Source organism: Thyridium curvatum (assembly GCF_004353045.1).
Source record: "Thyridium curvatum strain D216 chromosome Unknown NODE_59_length_275895_cov_82.984335, whole genome shotgun sequence".
Taxonomy (NCBI): Eukaryota; Fungi; Ascomycota; class Sordariomycetes; order Thyridiales; family Thyridiaceae; genus Thyridium; species Thyridium curvatum.
Window position 1 is genome coordinate 242,339 of NW_022156814.1, and position 23,515 is coordinate 265,853.

Below are 23,515 nucleotides of genomic sequence, written 5' to 3' on the forward strand. Positions count from 1 at the left end.
ACACCTCTGAATACGTAAATATAGTTGTCTTATACATGTCACCCACAGTATGAATCCGCGCGCCGTTCTGTCCGCTGACAAGCTTTGCTTGCCGAGCTTCTGATCAGCCATCCTTCGATGCTCCCTCTCCAGCTCCTAAAAAAGCTTTACCAGCACTGACGCCAGCCACATGTCCTGGGACGGACATTGTGCGGGCTCTCTTCTGTGCAGGACGCGGTACTTGACGTGTTTTGACTTCGCTCTGCGCGTCCCGCGCCTGCTCCTTGGAAATGACAAGTCCTTGGGTGATTGAGGACAGGTCACCTTCCTCGATGGCGCACATAGTGGGCCAGACAACAAGTAAGATATTGTCTGGTTCTATCTCAGCGTCGGACTCGTCGTCTTCAATAACAGCCGAGTCCTCGGCCGTGGATACTGCTGGAGCATCGCTCGGGTCAGGCTCGCTGGCCATCACCTGCGGTCCCTGATGCGGACTTCCGTGTGCTGAAGGTGCGTTTGATCGCGGTGGAGTCAGGGCACCAGCAGAGCCAGTAGCACCTTCACTCTCGCCCTCAAGGAGAGGCAGTACCTGCCAGTCGTAGTCGTCATATGGCTGGCCGAAATATGGCTCAATCTTCATGCGAGCTTTCTGAATCTCCATCCACTTGGTACATGCCAAAGTGCAGACCGATTCGAGTGCAGCGCAAAAGGCACCGTATTGCAATGCGCCAAGGAGGTGCTGGACAACCCACTGCACGTCCCTCACTGCTTGCTGTGCTCGGCGTTTTGCACTGGCTCTCTGTCGCTCTTCTGGCAACGCGGCGAGCAATGTGGCTCGACAATGCACCTCTCGTTCCGGATCCAGTGCTTCAACCTCACGAAGCAAGCGCGCCAGTCCAACTTCTGCGCCGACACTGTCGGCATCGTCCATGAGATAAATCGGGCGGAAAATATGTCGGTCGAGTGCCCTCGAGAGGACGGCAAGAACTGCGGCCACTCGCATTCTTTTCGCAGCGAGAGAATTGGATCGTGGTAGGGGTATTTGGGTTGCGCCTTTGAGATATGGAGACTCCTGAAGTGATTTCCAGCAGGAAGAATCCGACAGGACCTTCTCATCCAAGTCCTGCTTGAGGTGCGTTTCAACCAAATGGATGACAGATGTCCAGATGTTGTCGAGGATCGATACACTGCCACGAGGTTAGTCAGAGACGGTTGATACACGCGACTTGTTGCAAGGGGTATACGTACTATTTGTCCTCCGGTTCATCGACCAAGACAACCCGGTATTGCTCATTTTTGGCCAACTGCTCAGATTTTATCTGCAGTTCTTTCGCAATAGTATCCACGGTTGTTTGCAGTATCTGCATTCGGGAACTTGTCTCGCGCTCTTTGTCCTCGACTGCCTTTGCCTCTTCCTTTGACCTGGCTAACTCGGTGCTGAGGCCTGCCACAGTCGTCTTCAATCCTTCGGCCTCACTCGCCATCGCATCGATCTTCTTCTTCTCTTCCTCAAGCTGCGAGATTGCGGCCTCGGCGTCTTTCTCGAGCTTACTCTTCAGCTCTTGTAGCTCGGACAGGGTCTTTTCCTTGTCCTCTACTGCTGTTTCGAGAGTTTTGTTGGCTTCGTCAAGAGCGGCCACCTTGGCATCCCGTTCTTCCAACATCTTCTGAAGAGCCGCTTTGCTTTCCACAAGTTGGGTTTGGTGTGCTTCGAGCTCATTGCGGAATGCTCGATACTCTTCCAGTATCTGGCGGTGGGAGATGGAAAGCTGGTGGTTTTGTTCGCGGAGTGTCATGGCCTCGTCGTAGAAGTTCGTCAACATCATATAATTTGGATCCGTCGTGAGGTTCTTCAGGGCGCCGACCAGCCCGTCGACTGCCTGTGTCGGATCTGTGTCGGGAGACATTGTGTTCTCGGTTGCTGAAAGGACGCCCATGCCGGTCGCTCTGATTCAATAAAGACCTGGGGTTTAGAGACAAGTTCTCAATTGATGTGCACAGGAGTCAAAGCACCAAGGAGAGCACATTGGAACTCCATGCTTATATAGATGGCACTCCTACAACGAAAGGAAGTGAATACAGTTGGGCTGAATCATTGCATTTGAAGGACGGGAATCGGGCAGAACAGGCATGCCGCGCCCAAGGGCGAGGTATCAAAGCACGGGATTGGCAGCAACCACAGTACAAATCGACCCATTCGATGGCTAGAAGCGTCCGTACCGAGACATTAATGCATTGAGGCTGACAAACCTGCCCGACTGATCGGATCTGGCAGCAAGAGGGTAGCATCCCGTGCCGTTCAATGCCAAAACTAAAGGAAATCACGCCTGTTCTGAGCAGCCATAAAGGATGGTGCGCATCCCGACTCGTATCTCTGGTTTGACGTGGCCCGACCTGGCACCAGACGGTTGGGCAAGGCGGCTTACTATTGGAGCGAGATGCAGGAGCGATAGGCCCGGAAAGCTCCCTGGAGCAGTGCCGCCCACCCACCAGCCAACTTGGCCCCGATTTGTATTTGCCAGTCCTTTGACTCCAGGGCTGGGGAATGATGCTTACCTGGCACCTCTCATGAGGTGCACGCGAAGGGAAACCAAGAAAATTGCGCCTGGCAATCTGCTCTGATGCGACCTGCTCAGGCTGCTATTTCCGGCCACTCAAAGTGTATATCTTTCTCAGAGGGCGACCTGCATGCACTGTGTTAGCACATGTTTTGAACCCAACTCACCAGAGAGTGTGCCTGTCGACCTTTTGCGACCTAACGATCCCGCCATGCAATGCGATCGCGAGGCATTGATTTGTCTCTCTCCTGCGCTGATTCCCTATCTGGTGCGCTCATCGATTCGCAGGGAATCCCACGAAGCCCATTCCATGCCAGTGTCAATTATCTGGCTTTACCGCGACCAGCGGCAGTTCTTGAGAAACACCCGGAATCCGAGCCATTGCTAATCTAGAAAATGCGTTGGCTCTTGAAACACGACAGTCCACTCAAAAGTGATACCATAACGTCATCCCGTCATTTGCTTGGCTTTTCGGCTATCCACCAGCCCATTTGTGTTGCTTGTGTGTCGCCTCCTGTTTCTTCTGGACGATGCTGTGTATCAAGGCCACAGAAACCCTGACCGATGATCACGATTAATATTACGCAAGGCAGGCCGCAAGTCGGCGTTGCGGCTCTCCGCGAATTGTACACGCTCATAATTTCGGCCCGTCCTGTCAATGAGATTATGGCGACTGTTTCTCTGCATCACGGGAATCGTGCATGGTATGGCAGACAGTGAATCCTATCCCTGGTCCAGTCAACATCAGTATTGCTCGCAGCATCGTATTTAACGATTCTTGTCAAGTAGTGGATCGTTCAGCTGCGTCACCAAGCGAAATGAAGCCACTGAAGCGATCGATCTTCTCATTGATAAGCGCTCGGACCAGGAAATGGCAGAGGGCGCATTGCGACCTCCGTGTTATCGGTCAGGGCCGGGTCCTCCCGGCTCAGGAACGCGGTTCTTATCATTAACCACACTTGGCCTGGCCTGGTGTGGAGGCGGAGTCGCATGCCATTCCTACTCCACTCCCTCAACAACCAGTCTGCTTTCGGAGTTGACGTTCCACCACCGACCAACCTCAGCTCGATAATTAGCGAGCAGAGCCAAATCCAATGTTTCTTCCCCGCCCGACCATTAGGACCTCCGAGATGCATTATAGAAGTGCAGAGCTCTTGGGCCGAATAGTATGCAACGCCTTCCAGGCCCGGCGAGTGCTGGTCACTCGTCCTTCTCACCTCGGGATCAAGGCAGAATGTCATTTCAAGAGGTCTTGGTTTTTGCAGTCCCGCACTATTATCACGAATCACTCAGACCCCGACCCAGCAAACCAGCATGAGCCGCAACCTGGCTCATACAGCGAGGCCGACCACGAACATGCCGTCATCTCTACCTTTGATCTCTTCTCCATTGGCATCGGCCCATCGTCGTCCCACACCGTGGGTCCCATGCGTGCTGGCAACATCTTCGTGTCAGATCTTGCTGAGGCGGGCCTGCTGCAGCGCGTCCACAAGATTCACGTGTCGCTCTACGGTAGCCTGGCTCTGACTGGAGAGGGACATATGACGCCATCGGCATTGCTTTTGGGCCTGGAGAGTGCCGATGTTGAAACTGTTGACACTGCTTTCGTTCCTTCCCGCTTCGAGCAGATCAAGCAGGAGAAGAAGTTATTTCTTGGGCGGGAACTCCCAGACGGCAACGGCAAGGAAATCTCGTTCGACTATTCGCACGACTTCCGATGGCAGTGGGGGAAGAAGCTGGCGTTGCACAGCAACGGGATGCGCCTGACTGTATTCGACGAAGATGGGAATATGCTGGCCACCAACGACATGTTTAGCGTTGGTGGAGGCTTCGTCGTCAATGGCGCCATGTCAACTGCCTCTACCGCCTCGGCCACGGCATTGACATCAAGCGGTGCTGTGGATAGCCAAGCAATGACGCGCCACGACGACCACTCGACCGGCAGTGGACACCCGCCTGACTTGGCGGAGAACATGTTCTACAAGGAAATTCGCCGGGCTGACGCAGCCGGCGACCGTAGAACAGGGCCAGAGGTGAAGCCTTTGGAAGGCTCAGCTGGTCAAGGAATAACGGTGGCACCTCTACAACAAGAAATGACTTCAAAAACCCCGCCTGAGGCCGGTCCTGGCGAAGAGAAGCCGCAGCGGCACCCCCGCTATCCGTTCCGGGACGCCAATAGCCTGCTGACCCTTTGTCGCAAACACAACCTGACGATTGCTCAGCTCGTGTTCGAGAATGAGAAGAGTCAAGGCTACACGGACGATGAGATTCTGGACAAGATCTTTCGGATATGGGAGGTCATGGACAATAGCATTCTTGAAGGCGTCCAGGCGCCGGTCGATTCGACACTTCCAGGCGCCCTCAAGCTTCACCGTCGGGCACCAGGCCTATACAGCCGCCTGGCCAGAGGACTTTACAGAGGAGTGCTTCCCGCCACCGGGGACAAGGATAGGGCCTCGTCTACACAGGGGAAAGCAACACAAGGGCCGCATTCCTCGACTGCTCTTGTTCGGAAAGGCCCAGCAAACATCAGAGGCCCTCCTCGAATAGTCGGCTCACTAGAGCACCCTGTTATGCCTAGTCCGATGCGCAGAACCACTTTCCCCGAGCTTGACCACCTTAGTGTCTATGCTATCGCTGTCAACGAGACCAATGCGGCGGGCGGTCGCATCGTCACTGCGCCGACAAATGGCGCGGCCGGTATTATTCCTGCTGTGCTCAAATACACCATTGAGTTCATTAGTGACGACCCTGAACGAGATATTCCGACTTTCCTCATGACAGCCGCCGCCATTGGCATGCTGTACAAGCGGGGTGCTAGCATATCAGCAGCCGAAGGTGGTTGTATGGCCGAGGTCGGCGTGGCCTGCTCCATGGCTGCTGGTGCTTTTGCTGCATGTATGGGAGCAAGCCCCGAGATCATTGAGCAGGCGGCGGAAATTGGCATCGAGCACAACCTGGGCCTAACGTGTGATCCAATTGCAGGGCTTGTCCAGGCGCCTTGCATCGAGCGCAATGCCCTCGGGGCAATCAAAGCTATCTCAAGCGCAAACCTGGCCCTGAGCAGCTCTGGCAACCAGAAGGTGCGCCTTGACGACGCTATCCGCGCAATGCGCGTCACGGCCCGAGGAATGCGTGATGAATTCAAAGAGACAAGCCTCAGTGGCCTGGCGACTAGTGTTCCGTTGAACATCCCAGTCAGTGTACCTGACTGTTGAACGAACAAGGCGCGAAAGTGGATTTACTCACCTGGCTCGACCGCGTGCGGGGATGGGGCATGATTGATAATTCGGGTAATAAAACAAGGGACTATAGGGAATGATTTTAAACTTGGCAATGACTTACCTATATTGTTGTATGAAGTATTCTCTCCTACATCCCCTGATGCCAGGTCATCTTACAAGACTTTCTTGAATCTCACGAATGTGTTGATACACTAACCCTTCTCTATATTTCAACGACTAGGTAGCAGAATGGCTCCAGTAGATTACAGCATCCCATCTATTGCCACCAATGTCGAACAGAGGAGATACTCTGACACGTCTGTATGTATTTTGGTGCAGAGAATTCATGGCTTTATTGAGCGGTTTACCAGCCTTGCACAATGGCCATTATGCAGCAGTCCTTGGCAACAGTCCTATCTGGCTTTGCACCCGTGCAACAAGAACGCGACTTGAAAGTACGCGAAATCCCGGTGTAAACACTTACCCGAAATTCAAATAGAAAGCAAATAAAGTAAATACCCATCTTACGCCACGGCAGTTTCTATGTTAGTGGTATTGATGAAAGCAGTACTTCTATGGCAACTGGTTCAACATGACAATCAAGACAGATATTGTTGCAGCTAAATATATTCTATCCTATATGTGGTGCAGTCTCATCAAACGTATATTGTAAGGAGAAGGGAAAGAAATCGCCGTCTCAGTCTGTGTTCATATCCATATCAACGTCATCATTCTCTCCACCATGCCCGCTTTCCGTTTCAGGGAAGGTGATGGCGCTCTGAACGGGGACACCAGGGTCCATCTCAAAATGCCACCAGTCCCATTTCAGCTCCTCGAGCTCCGTTCTATAGCACTTATAGTAGGGCTCGTCCATGTCGGTCCTGCTCGAGATACCCTCGGCCAGGGCATCAAACAGACGGTGCCAGGGCTTCGGGTCGTTCGCGAGGGCCCGCTCCTTTTCCCGCAGGTAGTACAGACAAAAGCGCTGTATTTCTCGCGCCTCGCGGCTGTAGCCTTCGAACAGGGATGCGTATTGGCCGTCCCAATGTAGTAACTGAGCAAGACTAGTCTCGTCATCTTTTTCTGGCTTTCCACAGAGACACAAGAGGCCGCTGAGGGAGGCGCCGAAGGGGAGGGTCACGGCAGGCGGAGCACCCCAGAGCAGCACACAGGCAATGCCCGACCAGTCGGGTCGGATAATGATGTTGTACGCGTCGAGTAGAGGATTGTGCAGCACCATGGGCCAACCCTGCTCATCGGCGAGGCAACCACCGCCTGCCGGCTGAAGGGGATGACAGACGAAGTCAACAAACTGCTTCAGGATGCCAAGGTACTTATCCTGATTGACCCGCAGACCAATTTGAGAGCTGTTGGCAGCGAATGGGCGCCCAACAGGGGATACAATCCGCCACACAAACAGCTCCTCCAAGCGGTTTGCCGCCAAACCCATGTCACCAACATAGGTGTACTCCGGAATGAAATTGCCGTACGCCTCTTTGGCCCTGGAGAGTTGACTCTCATCCAGCCTCTCAGGGCTTATGTAGAATTGGGTCATGAGAGTGGGGTCAGTGATGGTGGCATCTATGACCTCGACCATGTAGCTATTGCGGAACTGGGACTCGGAGGGATATGCGCGCACGCTGAGCGGCCACTTCTGGGACTTGTCTGGGCCAACGCTCGCTTTGAGGTATGCTTTAAGGCAGTATTCCTCGCACTCGGCACGAGTAACATGCTGGCGGTCCTCGAAGAAGTCAAGGATGAGCTCGATTGCCTCTGGCATAAGTCGCGAGCCATCTGCGGCCGACTTCCAGCCCATCGCGTCGGGCTTCGACCAATCCTTGAAGTCGTCGCTATCCGAATCGTCGCTATCCGAATCGTTCTCGGGAATTTCTTGCTGTTGATATATGGCCTTGTTTCCGCCATCTTCGTTCAATTGCAGGGTGATCATCTTGTCCAGGCCCGGAACAGATGTGGTGAGGCTCAACTGCTTGAGCAACGACTTTCTCTCAGCTCGGATGACCCATTCCGACTCAGCCAACTCGATCTCGTCCGTTTCGTCCAGGTCCTGTTCCTCTTGTTCCTGGTAATCGCGCAGGCTCATTTCCCACTGGTCCCGGCAATCCTTCGGGTCCATATACTCCCTATCAAAGGGCAGGATTGGATTTTCCCCGTGCGCATTGATCGGCTCTTCATCAGAACTGATGCTCGATTCTGAGTCGGAATCCGAATCGGTTTCATCACAGCTGTCCTCGCTGCTGCCATCGACACTGGTATCGTTGTTGCTTCTGTCTTCCACGCTCATACTGGGATCGATTGTCTCCTCATCGGCCGTGGCTTTGTTCCTGAGGTCGGGTTCCATGTCGGAGTTAATGCTCGGAATATGGCGCGCAAGATCATAGTCCGGCTTGAGTCTCTTGGCTAGGAGGGTGTCGTCATCATCATCATCCTTCGTGTGAGGTCTCTTCGACATTCTGTTCTTTAGTCAAGATTTGAGTACTTAATAAAGTGAATGAAATTCCTCGGCCAAAGCTTGAGTACTTTGTAGTGGAAGAAAATGTTCTCGGCTGAGGTTTAAGTACTTCACAGAGAACAAGGAATATTGATTTGAACAAAAGACTGGTATTCCAGAACAAATAAAACAAAGGCTGAAAGGTGAGAACAAAGAGGACAGGAAAAAGTTTGAACAAAGACGGCAAAGCAATCGTCGGGGGCTATGCACTACAAGTTCCAAATGGGCGGGCTGCCCTCGATACTGCTGAAATATGAGTTCTCTCCACTCCAGAGCGTAGTACTAATACACTCTCACCAGATACCATGTGGCGGCGCTTAGACAAAGACGAAAGCTGCGAAGCATATGTAGATAGCTGATATCGCCACGAGATAGAAGGATTTGTGTTCATTATATGGCTAGGTACTCTTTCTACTTGTCGGACATTCCGCCACATGAGACCGTTACGGAGGCTGAGGGCTCGATCTATGATGAAGCCTTTTTGAAACTAGATCTGCCCTACAAGGACCTCGCCACAATCCTGAGAACCAGCCTCTGACAATCCTTCTCCAGACTGCTTAGGTTCTGGTCGTGGCGACCCGGGTAGAGAAAGTTGACGGGCGGGTTGCTGCAACTCCAGTCGTGGTTGCGCGAGCCGCAGAGGTTGTGGCCTTCTTCCCGGTTGTCGTCTTCCCGGTAGTCGTCTTCTTCCCAGCAGTGGTCTTCTTCCCATTATTCTTCTTCTTTCCCCTGTTCTTCTTCTTTCCCCTGTTCTTCTTCTTGCCTCGGTTCTTCTTCTTGCCCCGGTTCTTCTTCTTGCCCCTGTTCTTCTTCTTGCCTTGATTCTGTCTTGTTTCGAGCTCCTCCTGGGCCTCCTCTGCGTCCTGGGCAGAAACCCCATTGTCTGTGAAACAGGTTAGCTCAGCCGATATTTCTTGATATTTTCGGAGGAAGTCAACCCTACCCTCGGTGGCATCTCTGGCGGCTAATTCCGCAGGCTCAGATGCGTCACTGGTCTCAGAGACGGTAAGATCGCCAGCATTTTCGCTGGAGCTGACGGTATCCTTGCGGTGGAGATCGGGAACAAAGGCGCTGATATCTTCGCCCCGACGAATATTGTTCTCGGAGGACACATCTGCAATTGTGTCCTCATCATTGCGTTTATCCACCGAGGCTAGGTCGGCTAGGGTGACAGTCGCAAGAAGCGAAGTCAAGATGAACGAAGTGAACTTCATGGTGTAAATACTGTGCAACGAGACTAAGATACCAGACCAGTCTCTTGACAATAAAAATGAGAGAAGGAAAACGATCCAAAGGATCAAACTAAGTTGGAGAAACTGACACCAGAAAATTCTAGATTGAGGCCTGCCTGGGAGATAGATAGACAATGTTCATGTCCAGAGCAACACTTGGCCGTCTACTTATACATGATCCGCGAATGCTACAACCCATCCTTAGCTCTGCGCGTAGTGCTTTGACTCCTTGCGCACAGCCTACTTGAATTCAAGCTGGGTGTTCCCCTGGTGTTTCAAGGGAGACCACCCAAGAGTAGCCCTGTGACTTGCCCTTTCAGATATACGATGTCTCAGCCAAACCGTACCACAAACAAGCTCTTCACGGAAGTGCGAGAATCTCAGGAGTCATTAGCGAGCTCCTCATGTCATGGAAGTCAGTTGGTGAAACCAAAGATGAGATGAACGTTTGAGGAGTCCAGCGCTGCCGCGACCACCGTTTCAGTGACATTTTCCTGGGGACCCATGACATACGATTGTGCTAGTCTCGTCACGAACCCCTTTGGGACATGGTCCGATCTTGCGCTTATCTTGAAATTGAAGCCTTAGATGCGTCAATTATGCACTGATGCTTAAGTTTAGACCTATGGGGAAGATATTAATAGTTATCCTTTCAGCATGACAGCAACCGACGGTGTTCAGATGCATAAATTGATATTTTACAGCCAGTTTTTGGTATATGAAAAGGGCAAACCTAGATCAAACACTAGGGCAGAACAGGATTGGCTGTATTTACTTGTACGGATGTACTCGTACTTGCAGTACACACTGACTTCGAACAAAGACCCATATGTTAGGTCGGTTAAGGAGCTCATGTTCAATCAGATCCCAACGAGTGACCCGGTTGTGGGGTTTCAGCACACGCGCGGATCTTCATCATTGGTCTGGTCGTATAGTTATGTTTGTTTGAGCTGCAGCAGGGATCAAAGGCTTGTTCGTACGTACGGAGTAGGTTGCACATGCCGGGCACGGACCAAGCTCCGCTCCAATAACAAGGATTCTGATCTAGACCCACGCCAAGAAAGCCATGGGTCTAGAGCAAGCTCCCCGTCTCCCACATCTAGCAAGTTGAGACGAGACGAAACATACGAAGTACATAGCTTCCAGAGTGGTGTCGCATCTACGCGCTTTCGGGAGCTGGGCTGAAGCTTCTTCTCGCAAAATGACAGGAACCCTTCCAATGCTCGTTCCAAATATCCACGTCTCGGGACCATCCTAGTCTCACTCGCAACCCTCGAGGGGACAAGCATGCCTGCCTCAATACCTAGCGTGCCAGAAGTGAACAGGTTTCCCTGGACGTGCATTCCTGTCTCTGGCATGGAGAATGTGGAAGGTCTTTCCGGGACCCCAATACGACTACTGTGGACATCTGTGCAGCAACGCGCCTCGGCAAAGTCAGGGTTGAACCTGCCTAGCGGACAGTCCCGAGACTTGGTCTTAGACTGGCAGTGGGCCCAGCACTAGCAACCGTGAGGAGTGAATCCTCCCGACTTTAAGCATAAACAAAGTAAGTAGTCATCTATGGCAGACAGACCAGCCCCTGCGAGGAGAAATGAAGCTCAGTCGCATGTTCTACTGGATAACGAGCACAGAGCCGTTCAATGTGCATAGTCTAATTATGAAAAATGTCCACATTGATGATTGAGGAGCCAAATTTATGCGATGCAGCACAGGATACCAAGATCCAAATTAGGGACCGGCTTGCCTACGAGTCCCAGGGTATCATTCTGAGAGTTGATTGAGTAAATGGCTAATCACCTGGGCCTCTCTCCACGCAAGGACATGAACGCCTCGGAAACTCCCTCGAAATCTGCGGAGTGTCTCTGGTCGTCCCCCTCAAGGCCATCGTTAACGGCCTCCCGTACGTCCTATTCTCCACTCGATGCAGGCCCGAAGATCGACCAAAGACCCACTCGAAGATCTATCATTCGACCGCCGGGGAGGAGGTGACAGAGACTAGTCTTGGTAACCATGCCGAGCCTCCGAAGCCTCCGAAGCCTCCGAAGCCTCCGAAGCCTCCGAGCTGACCTGGTCCTCAACGGTGCTTGGCGTTAAAACTCCCGTGGGGCTGGTGCCGAGCTATTGAGACCTTTTGACGTGCGAGGTCACGAGCCAAAGGTGACTGCGGAGGTTCTGAGCCCGTGTCCGACGGTAGGGTTTCAACGGGCGACTACCGATGACCATTGCGATCCCGAGATAGTCACTCAAAGTTGAACATTGCCGGGGAAGGGATAATGAAGAGGGAGTGGAATGACGTCGTTGCTCATAGCGGAGAACGGGATCTATTTCTTTTCCCACCCATTCCATCGTGAGAAATCTTGAGTGTCCAAGTCGAAGAGGTCCAGCAACCGGCCAACACTCTGGTCCAACAGGTCGTCCAAAGTGGCAGGCTTGATATACCATGCCGGCACGGGCGGGAAGATGACAGCGCCGGCCCTGGTCAGCTCGAGCATGTTGCGAAGGTGGATCTCGCTCAAGGGTGTCTCTCGGGCGACGAGCACCAGGCGACGCCTCTCTTTGAGCATGACGTCGGCTGTCCGGGCAATGAGATCATCCCCAAACCCCATCGACACCGCTGCCAAGGTCTTCATGCTGCATGGAACTATGATCATTCCGTCGCATCTGAACGACCCGCTTGCAATAGGGGCGGCCATGTCATGGACGCTGTGCGAAAAGTCGGCCAGACCCTTGAGCTGTGCCGGAAGATAGTCTGTCTCGTGTTTTAGAGTTTCGGCTGCCCATTTACTGATGATGAGATGCGTTTCGACGTTCAGGCGCCTCAGGGCCAACAGGGTTTTGACGGCCAGTATAGAGCCTGTCGCTCCTGTAATCGCGACAATAATTCTCTTGCGTGTTGCAGGTGAGGTCATTGCGAGCTTGTAATTCCCGGATCTCTGGAAGGAGGCTTCTCTCGCCGTGAAATTGAGTCGAAATGGAGGAACTTTTTTCAAGGTCCAGTTCCAAGCAATATGAGTCATACAACTCTCAAACGACAAAGAAGAAAAGGAGTTCCCAGAAATGTCGCCTTCAAGGATGGAGCTTTATCGTCATCATTGCTATTGTTGCGATCGTTATTTATCATTCTCCTGGATTGCGTTTTATGCTTCCTGGTACTCGTCCGAGGGTCAAGTGGCAGCGCTCCACAATAGGAGCTCCGTTGTTGCAAAGCTCGGGCGCAGGAGAGCTGTCACAATCCTCGGCGCTCCGGAACTTCGGAGCCAAGGAGAAGAGGAGCCAGGATCTAGCGTGCCATGTACAAGTAAGTACCTGGTAATACGAATCCTAATCATACAACACTGGAACGGCTCGGAACGGGTAAGGGACAACATGGATTTGGGATGGCATGTCACAAGGTGAGAATATTGTTTCACCGATAGCTTGATTAAAGCCCAGCTTAGCAAAAGGAATGTTCGCAGACTTGAATAGGGAAAAGGGGTGAAGCTAACAGATAGAAAGTATAGGTATGTATACCTCCTGACCCCAATGAGAATCAACGATGCTGTTTCATCATAATCTTGATATATCGTTGAGGCATTCTAGATATTTACACAAATAAACGAGTCAAAAAAAAACCCATCTGCTTGGCGGGATCCATAGTTTCCAAAGACACTGCAAAATCATGAATTCCGTGTTCCCGCAGCAGTTGGGCGTTCATTCATCTCTACCACACGTTAGATATGACCGAGTTAAACGAACGACTGAAGGCTATCCCAAAAAGAACACAATCAAAGCTTACCTACCATTCAAAATCATATCCAATTGTGCCATGGGAGATACTTGCATGCTCTCTCCGTTGAGCCACTCAAAATCGAAGGACAGTCCGTCTTCTCCATGCCAGTCACATTAGCAGGCCAAGTCGTTTAGAGCCGCGGTTGGCTTTAGAAATACATACCAATCATTGACGAAGAGTCAAAGAATGCGCCATTGGCGGACATGAGTGGCTGTAAGCAAGGCTCAAGCGGCGCTTGAACAGGGACCCCGGCAGGAGCTCGCTGCGTCCCCTCAAGTGAGGTTGAATGGTGAGCTTGCAACGCACGCTGACAGGTCAGGAGTGCATGCATATGCCCGCTCGAGAGCCACTGCTGTTGTTCTGGCTGGTTTTCGCCGTTTCTCTGCGCCGACTCAACAGCCTGCGCGTGTCTCGAAAAGACCCGCAATACCCTGCCCTGGAGATCGCAAACGTACGGATCCTGACGTGTCTCTTCAATCACGGACAGTAAGAGAGCTGAGCTCAAGGCGCTGTGTACCATGCCCCAGCTTCTCACAGGGACGATGCTAATAGCCTGAAAGTCAAGAAAGGCCTTGCACACGTCGATAAGGCTTTGCTTCGCGCGACGGAGCAGGCTGAGCAGAAGTGGGTTGTCATGTGTTATGGAAATTTGCAGGGCTGGCCTGCACAAGACGGAAATAGCGAAAGACATATTCATTTGCATCGCAAATAGTTCCGAGCGCTCTTGCAGGCTGGCACCGGGGAGGAATTGCTGAAGATGGGGTAGTGCATTTCCCTTGTAGAGATCCAGCTCATCCACGAGCTGAGCCCGTCGCTCAAGCGTCATCGATTCGCGCGTGTGGAGAGCTTCTAGCATGGCTCGGACTATACCATCCATGACTCCGAGAAAGGATAAGTTCTGAGGCGGTTGAGAAACATCCTTCACGGAAATGATGTTCTGATCATGGATGATTGGGCGCTGGTCATGACACAGACACAAAAGAACATCCTGCCAGCCTATTATCCGCCTGTAGCATTGAAGACGCGCGTTAGCTCTCTCTTCTCGTGAAAACGTATCAGGAGTTGAGCTTATTTGAACCCACCATAACGTCCTCTCGCCACGGGACATTCGCTGGGCAGATTCGTGCTGATGCAAGCCTAATGACTGGGCAAGCCTCGCAGTTGTCCCCAACATGGCCCAGGCAGCACTAGATTGCCCATTGTTTTGAAGACATGCTCCAACGAGAAGTAAGGTTTGAACATTGTCGTGGGTTGGTCGGAAGAGATAGTTCGCCAGTTGAAGAGCAGTGAAAGCCCTTTTTACTACGTGCTTTGTGAGTGGAAGGGTCAAGTCGGAGAAGTCTTGTCTGCGCCTTACGGAACTGTAGAGAATATTCAGGTCCCCAGGAAGACTGTGGCAGGAAGTGGGCCCCCAAAGAAAGCGTTGCCAAGAGTAGGGCAATGAAGTCCACGGAAGCGTTGTCGGCCCATTTCTTAGAGGAGCACAAAGGACTCTCGAACACTCCGGAGTCCAGCGCTTGCAAATATTCAAACATGGAGGTCTCAAACTGATCCACTCTTGCGACGATGGGATTGAAAAGATGCGCTGTGTTGCGATAGACTGGGTAAAGCCTGTCACCGGCGTCGAGGCAATTAGTGTCAGTACTTCACTAAGACAAGAAGAAACATGATGGCGTACTGCAGAATTTCACTTTGGCGTGGGATTATCTTGATGAGACTTTCCCATCTGGACTGGAGACTCTCCGATTCGGAGAATAGATTAGCGCTGATCGAGTTACGTAGGCCGAGCGCCGAGCGAACATCTGGCCGGAGGGCAGCGGCCGGTTGATCGGATGCTTGGCTAAGTAAGGCCAGTACCGAGTTGTCTCTGGCAGTTTGAGGGGTCACATCCTGTCCGCCGGCATTGTTCGGATTGTCGCATGTCGAATAAGAGTCGCCCCGATGGTCACTGCTGGCACGCTGCGGGTGTGATTGGGAAACGGGGGAAAGGTCTAGGGCGCGAGAAGGTAAATCCGATCGTCGATGGCTGCCATTGTGCCTCTCGGACCTCGCTCTACTCCTCCGCAATTGCTTCGAAGTTTCGGGGCTATATGAGCACAGTTGCGGATGAGCCCTCTTGATACAGGTCTGGCACGGTTGGCCGCCACTGCACTTGACCTTGCGGAGTCGACATGGGATGCAGGACTTGGCCTGTGGAGCCCGTATCAAGCAAGCGATTTGGTCCGGATGTTTTGCGTGGTTTCCATTGTGGTGACTTCCGTCGTCAAGTACTGGTCGGTCATTGACGACGCATGTTGCTTCCATGGCGTGCGTAAGGGTTGATGTCGAGAAGTTGTACCCAGCCAAGGCGGGGATGCGATAAATATCGTAGTTAGTCCAACCCGGCCCACTTCCCGCTCCGAGACCTCCGAGGTGCCACTCATGGATCACGTGGGTCGGGCAGTACTTGTGTACGTGTAGATGCTCCCAGAAAAATATAAAGGAGCATATCTCAGTGGCAGACATTCATGAAACTAAGAAACAGACTCTCTACGCAATACATGTACTTTAATCGCAGCCAAGTTTGAACCATGGCTTCCTCAGGCCTTGCGACCAAACCAATGACAAGCTTCCGTGCCTACATTGAAGCCCTTCGTGAAGACGATGACCTCGTGGAGATCGACGATCCGATAGACCCTGACCTCGAAGCTGCGGCTATATCGAGACTTGTGTGCGAAACGAATGACAAGGCACCCCTTTTTAATAACGTCATCGGAGCCAGAGATGGTCTTTTTCGCATTCTGGGAGCGCCGGCAGCTTTGCGGAGAGACCCCAAGACTCAATGGGGTCGTGTGGCTCACCATTATGGGCTACCTGTCTCGAGCACGCCTAGCCAGATCGCGGAAAAGATGATTTCGGCTGCAGACCTAAAACCTATCGAGCCAATTGTGGTCGAGACCGGACCAATCCTGGAAAATGCCATCGAAGGAGATGACATCGACCTAAACATCCTACCTTTACCACATCTTCACGCAGGCGACGGCGGCAAGTACATCCAAAGCTTTGGCATGAATGTTATGAGGATGCCTGACGGTAAATGGACCAATTGGTCCATTTCCCGTGCCATGGTCAACAGCAAACGAACCCTTGTGAGCCCGGTAATCCAGCCACAGCACATTTGGCAAGTTCACAAGGCATGGAAAGAGCTGGGAAAGGACGCTCCATTTGCTATTGCATTTGGCGTGCCGCCTGTAGCGATCATGGTATCAGGCATGCCGGTCCCCGATGGGGTCTCCGAAGCCGCCTATGCTGGAGCTCTCGCGAATGAGCCCCTGCGTTTGGTAAAATGCGGCACAAACGACCTCTACGTGCCAGCTGATAGTGAGATCCTCTTTGAAGGGACTATCTCGGCCACGGAGACAGCTCTCGAGGGGCCATTCGGCGAGTTTCACGGCTACACCTTTCTCGAGTCTCAGCACCACTTCCCGGTCTTCAAAGTCAACAGAATTACATACCGCAACCAGGCTATCCTCCCAATTTGCGTGCCGGGTCGCCTAACAGACGAAACTGTGAGTTTTCCTCTCCCTCCTTTTCATTCTTTGCGTGCAGCCTGTGTTGACCTAGGCATGTGGGATGTAGCAAATCATGATCGGTGTTCAGAGTGCCGCACAGGTACGAAAGATCGTTCAGCAACACGGACTTCCCATCCTTGACGTTTCTGCGCCGATGGTCGGCCATTGCATTTGGCTAGCCATGAAGGTCGATACAGCGAGAGTGCGTGCCGAGAAAATAAAAGCCGCCAACCTTGCGAAAGACGTCGGTGACTTGGTCTTCAGGCTCAAGCCAGCCTTCACGTGCCACCGTATCATCTTGGTGGGTGAGGATATCGATATCTTCAAGGATACCGATGTTTTGTGGGCGTTTGCAACACGCTGCCGTCCAGGCCTGGATGAGTATTTGTTCGAAGATATTTCAAGTTGTCCATTGGTTCCTTTTATGGCCGAAGGCACTGGTAACCCAACCCAAGGCGGCAAGGTTGTTCATGATGCGTTATTCGCTTGCGAGTACACCACCGGCCCCAACTGGGAGACCGGCGACTTCGAGCACGCGTATCCTCCCTCGGTAAAAGCGAAGGTTCTTGGGAATTGGGGGGCAATGGGGTTTCGCCCTCTCTGAACCATCGCAACTGGCTATGCCGGCACAGCTCTTCTCGCTTTTTAACGAAAGTCTACTTAGTCAATATTACAGCAGGCTCACAAAGCTATGGACGGTATCGTTAGGTGGTGATTCGTCTTGGTAGCTTTAGTGCCTGATGTATACCGCTATAGGCTCCATAAGCAAACCAAACGTAGGTGGGTAGTACAATGACTCCTTCAAGAGACGGCTCGAAGGTTTCCCTCTCATGCAAGTCTAAGGACAATGACTGGAGGAGGTCATAAAGGGACAATATGAGTAATGTATATAGATGTATGTCAGCATTTACAAAGATCCTGCCTTTGGTGCAAAATCCTGATACATTCCAGGCAGCCGCTCTGCTAGAATAGACATTTCTTCGATGCAATGTTGCAGCAAGGCGCGTGGGTGACCAGAGGGTACAGCATTCGCCCTGGCTTGCGGGTCACTCAAAGTCTCCACATCACCAAGCCAGAACCTAGATCTCATGCGGCATCCATCTGGCTCGTTTTTGATCAGATGAATTAAGTGGCTCGTGTAGGTGGCAGAGCCGTCATCGTTCCACTGCGCTACCCGACCGCATATAGCAGTCGCGTAGCCGTGTTTCTGGAAATGTGTCTGCCAGTTCTCGCCAAAGTATAGCGCAGGGCTGAGAAAGGAAATCCTCAGTTTATGAAGGTCTGCCCCAATATACTCATGAACCAGATGGTGGCCACCTATAACTTAATCAGTATTTTACCCGGGATGACAATGAGGCCGTGGTCAAATGAGCCTTTGAAGAGGTCTTACCAATGTATTCGGACTTGTTTTCCCGTGGACCTTCCCAATCAGAGAATATGTGATCTCTGGGATGCCAGAGGAGGTATTGCTGTGTATTATGCACGTAACCAAAGAACCAATCGACCATTTTCCCAGTGCATCCCCTCATATAGGTTGTGGCAGCGACGTGATGCATGCCATCGGCGTTGACGGCATATCCTGACTCTAAAGGGAGATAGTCATGTTGAAGCAATAAAGATGCGTCCCGAAGTAGTAAAGGCTGTGGCAGCTCAGTTGGACGGTAGTCCTCCATTGGCGGAACTCGTGGAGTCATCCTGTAAAGCGGTGTATGGCTACTGTAGGTGGCTTCGGTAGGACGTTTCGAAGGGTGAAACTCTGAGAGAGAGTGCAGAAAGCGTAAGTATGACAGGATTACAAGGCAGTTCAACGGAGTAACAAAACAAGCAGACACAGTTGAATAAATAAGTAACCGTCCGTCATAAGGTAGCAGAAAGGTGAATACCATGTCGCGAAACGGTGCGGGGACTCTTCCGATTCTCCCGTGTGGGAATGCCAGCCAATCGGGGTTTTGTCTTCGGATTGATCCGAAGTCTCGCATCTTATTTGACAATATGACTTGGGCTAGTTAGTGCTTCGGCGTGAAAGGGCAGCAAGCTCAAAGCTTAAGCGAAACCACGCACTGGACGTGAGGAGGTGGCTTCAAACCCCAACATTATTAGTTGACGCAGACTTCCATGAGCAATGGCGGGACAGAACGGCGTGGGCTTTTATAGCAGACCACCGCATAGTCCTCTCAAAAGCTCCTCTTGACAGCATGATTTGAAAGTGCTACTGATCCGCCTGTCTATGTCAACTCGACTTTTGGTGTTTTAGCATGAGCTTTAACTGGATTATCAGGTCCATGTCTCTAGATTAATCTGTAATCATTCGCTAATCGGCCTGTGTTGATCTCGCGAATATTGGGCCAAACATGGTCTGTAGATCTCCACTCCACAAGGTACTTGTATGTAGTAGCCACGTTTCCAACTCCTGCACGCAATCGTAAAACCTTAGGAGTTCTCGTCTTCTTAGCAAACCAGTTTTAAGTCATGGCACATTCCTGTCTCTAAAGGCTCATAGATAATGTTTCCAATTAGCAATAACTTTCCGCTATATGTATTTGCATAAATCACAAAACCTGCTAAATCCACCGCCTCCAAGAACTATTCAGCATGCTGCGAGCAAGTGTCCTTCCGGGTGAGACTTCTCAAATCAGATGACTATTCTTAGTATCTCAGTGAAGGTAATACGTAGCACAAATAAACTACATATAGGTGACGAGCGATGCGCCCGTTGAACCCAGAATAAGAGACTCTGCACTAGTCTGGGCCTGTAATCCTGCCCCTAAGCTATACGGCTTTAAGTAAAGCATCTAGCAAGATCGACGAAAGGTTGATGAGGGTTAACTACTCCTAGTCTTGTGTTCCCAATTGCTTCATCATTGGCATTGCTTCCTAGTTCAAAAGCAAGTATGGCACCTTTACTACAGATTCAGCTTCGTAAACAGATCCTTCTCGTGAATCCACGAACGAATTCTCTTGCCATAGAAATACATGACGAACGTCGTTGCATTAACGACTACGTTGACGGTAGCAATGCTCATGAAAACCACAAGCATACCATCAGAGATGATCCAGTCGTTGATGACCCAAGTCCAGATCCAAGCAATGAGAGATTTGACCGAAGCAACGGTGACCATGAGTTCCACTGAAAGCTGAAGCAAATTCGTTAGATCTCGGGAGCATTTGTGGATATCAGACATGCTACTTACCTCCTGGTGGCAGTCAAGGGCGTAGCTCATAGACAGCGACACCCCCATTTGCGCGCCAGTGGTCAGCACACCAAAGCCTATGACAGGTCCGGCCCAATGTGTTTTGTAATGGTAGCATAAGCCTGCTATCAATGCACCAAAAAACGTTAGGACAGCAGCAAATGCGCAGATCGGAAGACGCATTTCCGGCTCGCGAACACCATCGTTCCTCTTGGTGAAATAGTTGGCCACCGTGTCTGAAAGCGAGCCGCAAAGCCAGGAACCAATCAGTGATCCGATGAAAGGGGAGAGGAAGACAAGACCTTGGGCCTGCGAGTCGAAAAGATAGGGAGGCGGAGCGAACAATTGAGCGGTTGAGGCGCCAATGACCACGTTCCAGCCAAGGGCCATGCCGTAGGTCAAGCAAGACCACAACACAGTTGGGTAGGTAAGGAGGATGAATGGCCTTAAAAAAGTGCTCAAAAGGCTGACACTTGGGTCGGGCCTTTCCCACAGCGCTAGCTCACGGATGAAGCTCTTCTTCGGGGGGCTCTGACTGGCGCTCTCGACTTCGTTAGGTCTGTTGTGCTTGCTAGATGACACATTCTCGATCATCACCTCGTGCTGCTTCGGCTGCTCGCACACAAAGGCGGTGCTTGGTCGTACGCCGGTATATTTCGTCTCGGGCATGAAGAAGAACATAGTGACCGCATTCAAACCGATGAACATGGCGACGATAAAGAATGCCCAGTTCATCCCTAGATGTTGAATAATAAGTGCTGAGAACTGGGACGATTAGCAATCATTTATCGAACCCGGGTCAAGAATCCCAGGCACGTACTAAAGGACCCAGCTCATTGCCTCCGAGAACAGACAGGCCGTAGGATGACACCTTTTCGCCACGGTCATGCAAAAAGAACAGGTCGGTAATGGTGCTCGGCACAATGGACTCGATGGGGGCCTCAAACAGACCCAAAAATGCGCGCCCGACGAGCAGGGGCACGTACGAAGCGGTCGAGGCAAGCCCAAGCCAGACGCAAGCCACTCCCATGAGCAGGTTAGAGGCCATGTAGACTGGTCGTCGACCGATCTTGACTGCCAAAGGCCTACAACAATGTCAAGTTAGAACATTTCGAACATGGAAACGGATGAAAGTTGGCAAAGCTCGTGCTCTTACATCCAGAAAATATTCCCAACTCCTTGGCAGATAAGTGTCGCCCCGTTCGCATATGTCATCTTCTGGAGTGACACGCCAAAGGTCTCTGTCAAGGGAATCATCCCTGCCGCCATGATCGGGCCGGTGACACTACCCATGAAGGCGTACCCAACCCCATTCGCCAAAGCTGCCCATTTCTTGATGCGTGACCAGCGAAGAGGGTCATTCGGGTCTGTCAACGACGGCTGGGGAATGAGAAGGATATGGTTGCCGCTGTGGTCGGTGATAAACTGGAGGTCAGAAGCGTTGTTGGCATCATGAACGCGGCTCACGAAAAGCTGCTCGGTCCCCGGGGGAGCCGGAGGAGTCCTCGTTGCCACAATTTCATCCATGATCACAAATAGAGATTGTTACTCATACTTTTGCGAGACTGGGACCAATTCAAATCCAGATTCTCTCGAAGTTGATGCTGTGCTGCTTTTAACCGATCCTGGTTGGGGAAGGAGACTTCCACACGAGGCGTACAAGTGAGGCCTGGTGTAGTCGACCAATCGGAAGATATTCTTCGGGTCTGGAACTCTGCTGTTAACATTACGGTCATTACCCCATGGAGATTGTGGGGTCGGCTCCACCCAATCCTTTTTGCGGGGTGGGGCGCTGTTCCTTTCGACAAGGGCGTGCGAGTCATGGTGATCGTCCAGCTTGTTCGGGATTGAATTGCCCTTATCGGCATGTTGGTATAGTCATCGTAGGGCACTTGTACTAATAGATGTACTTCTTGTTCAAGACCGTGTACCTCAGCATGAACTGATATCCTGCTTGCTGGGCGCCTGTCGCTGAAGGTAGTGACCTCTGACGTCCAACGTACGATAGATGCTGAAAGTTGGATGTATTCATCTGATTTATTCTGATTCTGTCAAACAGTCGCTCTTGAATCCCCCTGCCAGACAAAATTCTGCTCTAATCCCGCGATTAGAGGCCTCAGACTCATCCCGTAATCGCCTTGATTTGGCATACGTAGCAAGGTGTGGATGTGAAATTTTGCCGGCTCTTTGTTGGTAAGAAAGACGCCCGAGTGATGATCAAACTCGATTAGGATGACTGGACTTTGGATCCGGTAGTAGAAGGGGTCCTCATCCCCAAAACCCCCGATCCAGCACCAATACGTCTCATGGAACCAAGCTTTTATCTTTTCCATATATCTCTCCCGGGATCCTTGAGGGAGATAGATCAGATACTCCTCGAGGATAGCGATGACCAGCTCTTGCTGTGGAGTATTGAATTCTGATACCAGGATGCCCTCGTAAGGAACCACGCGGTTATCTCGATAGGCACCGCACAGGTGGCGCTGGTCATCATGATTCCATCTTCCCTCTGGCATGGATGGATCTTTCATGAGTTTGAATATCTGTGCCTTCTTTTGCTGGGGGGCTTGTAGGCTCTGCATCAAGCACAACCCAAGCTGTTCTTCACGCTGAAGGATCTGAGTTCCGCTGTTCATGCCGGCATCAATCAAGTTTGGCTCTGCTCCGGTAAACCAAGGCGATATAACAATCTGTGACCGGATAAGGAAGATATTCAAACAGAGATGATGACCGTAGAATGAATACCCCCAAGGTTGATATTGAGATGGCTCGCCAAAGATGACAAAGTTGTACGAAAAGCGATTCAACACACATGGTGACTGGACGAGCTCTCCTAAGAAGTGATTGATTTCCATGGCTTTGAGAGCTTTGTCGTAGCCCCGAGGAGAAAGAGTAGCTCTTAAGACTGAAAGCACTCGTTTTCGGATGGTGTCAGAGACTTCGTCCAGACGGATACCCTTGTCGCTCAAGAGAAACTCAGGATTAGACCAAGAACGCCATTCGGGTGAATCGATGTGGAACATGGTAGCATCTCGCATCTCGCTGCTCATCGCCTTCAGAGCTTCATCCGCAGCAGATACAATGTCGCCTATTGGCACACCCTCATCACGCAGCTCATAGAGATTGCCTCTGGGCTTGCCTTTAGACAATACTTTGAGTTAGCGCCTGGCAATAGCATCCAGATCACTTTGATCCACGTACCGTCATTGGAAATTCCGCGATATGGCTCGCTAAAGAGCTTCCGCCAGTGCAGGTACAGGGAGTGAATCCAAGGAGGGTTTTGACTCTCTTTAAATGCCCGAACGTACTCATGTGCATTCTGCTTTTGCATAGACGAGAAACGTTCCGTGTGTAGATTAGGCAGGAATTGGCGAAATAAGCCATCTGCAGATTGTTCTACCCTTGAAGACATCGTGACGAGAAATGATCTGCGAGTTGGTGTTGGGTTGGCCAGTGACTGTAAAGAGTCAGGATCGTATTGGCAATATAATTAAGCCTAAGT

At 51.5% G+C, this 23,515-nt stretch overlaps 8 protein-coding genes across 8 annotated transcripts; 2 read left to right on the top strand and 6 right to left on the bottom strand.

Moving 5' to 3' along the window:
• Positions 1-103: 103 nt before the first annotated feature.
• E0L32_008768 (uncharacterized protein) lies at positions 104-1,886 on the bottom strand (the record flags this gene model as incomplete). Its single annotated transcript, XM_031143659.1, has 2 exons — positions 104-1,166; positions 1,228-1,886. The coding sequence occupies 2 exons, from the start codon at positions 1,884-1,886 to the stop codon at positions 104-106; spliced, it is 1,722 nt and encodes a 573-aa protein (XP_030992074.1).
• Positions 1,887-3,667: 1,781 nt separating this feature from the next.
• E0L32_008769 (uncharacterized protein) lies at positions 3,668-5,755 on the top strand (the record flags this gene model as incomplete). Its single annotated transcript, XM_031143660.1, has 1 exon — positions 3,668-5,755. The coding sequence occupies one exon, from the start codon at positions 3,668-3,670 to the stop codon at positions 5,753-5,755; it is 2,088 nt and encodes a 695-aa protein (XP_030992075.1).
• Positions 5,756-6,458: 703 nt separating this feature from the next.
• E0L32_008770 (uncharacterized protein) lies at positions 6,459-8,231 on the bottom strand (the record flags this gene model as incomplete). Its single annotated transcript, XM_031143661.1, has 1 exon — positions 6,459-8,231. One exon carries the CDS (start codon positions 8,229-8,231, stop codon positions 6,459-6,461), a length of 1,773 nt encoding a protein of 590 aa, XP_030992076.1.
• Positions 8,232-8,827: 596 nt separating this feature from the next.
• Positions 8,828-9,484, bottom strand: E0L32_008771 (uncharacterized protein; the record flags this gene model as incomplete). The annotated part of the gene is made up of 1 exon (XM_031143662.1): positions 8,828-9,484. One exon carries the CDS (start codon positions 9,482-9,484, stop codon positions 8,828-8,830), a length of 657 nt encoding a protein of 218 aa, XP_030992077.1.
• A 2,339-nt stretch (positions 9,485-11,823) lies between these two features.
• On the bottom strand, positions 11,824-12,411 carry E0L32_008772 (uncharacterized protein; the record flags this gene model as incomplete). Its single annotated transcript, XM_031143663.1, has 1 exon — positions 11,824-12,411. One exon carries the CDS (start codon positions 12,409-12,411, stop codon positions 11,824-11,826), a length of 588 nt encoding a protein of 195 aa, XP_030992078.1.
• Positions 12,412-13,158: 747 nt separating this feature from the next.
• On the bottom strand, positions 13,159-15,575 carry E0L32_008773 (uncharacterized protein; the record flags this gene model as incomplete). Its single annotated transcript, XM_031143664.1, has 5 exons — positions 13,159-13,202; positions 13,282-13,368; positions 13,434-14,573; positions 14,629-14,882; positions 14,950-15,575. 5 exons carry the CDS (start codon positions 15,573-15,575, stop codon positions 13,159-13,161), a joined length of 2,151 nt encoding a protein of 716 aa, XP_030992079.1.
• Positions 15,576-15,841: 266 nt separating this feature from the next.
• E0L32_008774 (uncharacterized protein) lies at positions 15,842-17,426 on the top strand (the record flags this gene model as incomplete). Its single annotated transcript, XM_031143665.1, has 2 exons — positions 15,842-16,819; positions 16,890-17,426. The coding sequence occupies 2 exons, from the start codon at positions 15,842-15,844 to the stop codon at positions 17,424-17,426; spliced, it is 1,515 nt and encodes a 504-aa protein (XP_030992080.1).
• Positions 17,427-19,725: 2,299 nt separating this feature from the next.
• E0L32_008775 (uncharacterized protein) lies at positions 19,726-23,425 on the bottom strand (the record flags this gene model as incomplete). Its single annotated transcript, XM_031143666.1, has 8 exons — positions 19,726-19,956; positions 20,014-20,778; positions 20,834-21,098; positions 21,170-21,517; positions 21,569-21,870; positions 22,017-22,024; positions 22,166-23,164; positions 23,215-23,425. The coding sequence occupies 8 exons, from the start codon at positions 23,423-23,425 to the stop codon at positions 19,726-19,728; spliced, it is 3,129 nt and encodes a 1,042-aa protein (XP_030992081.1).
• Between the last annotated feature and the right edge of the window lie 90 nt (positions 23,426-23,515).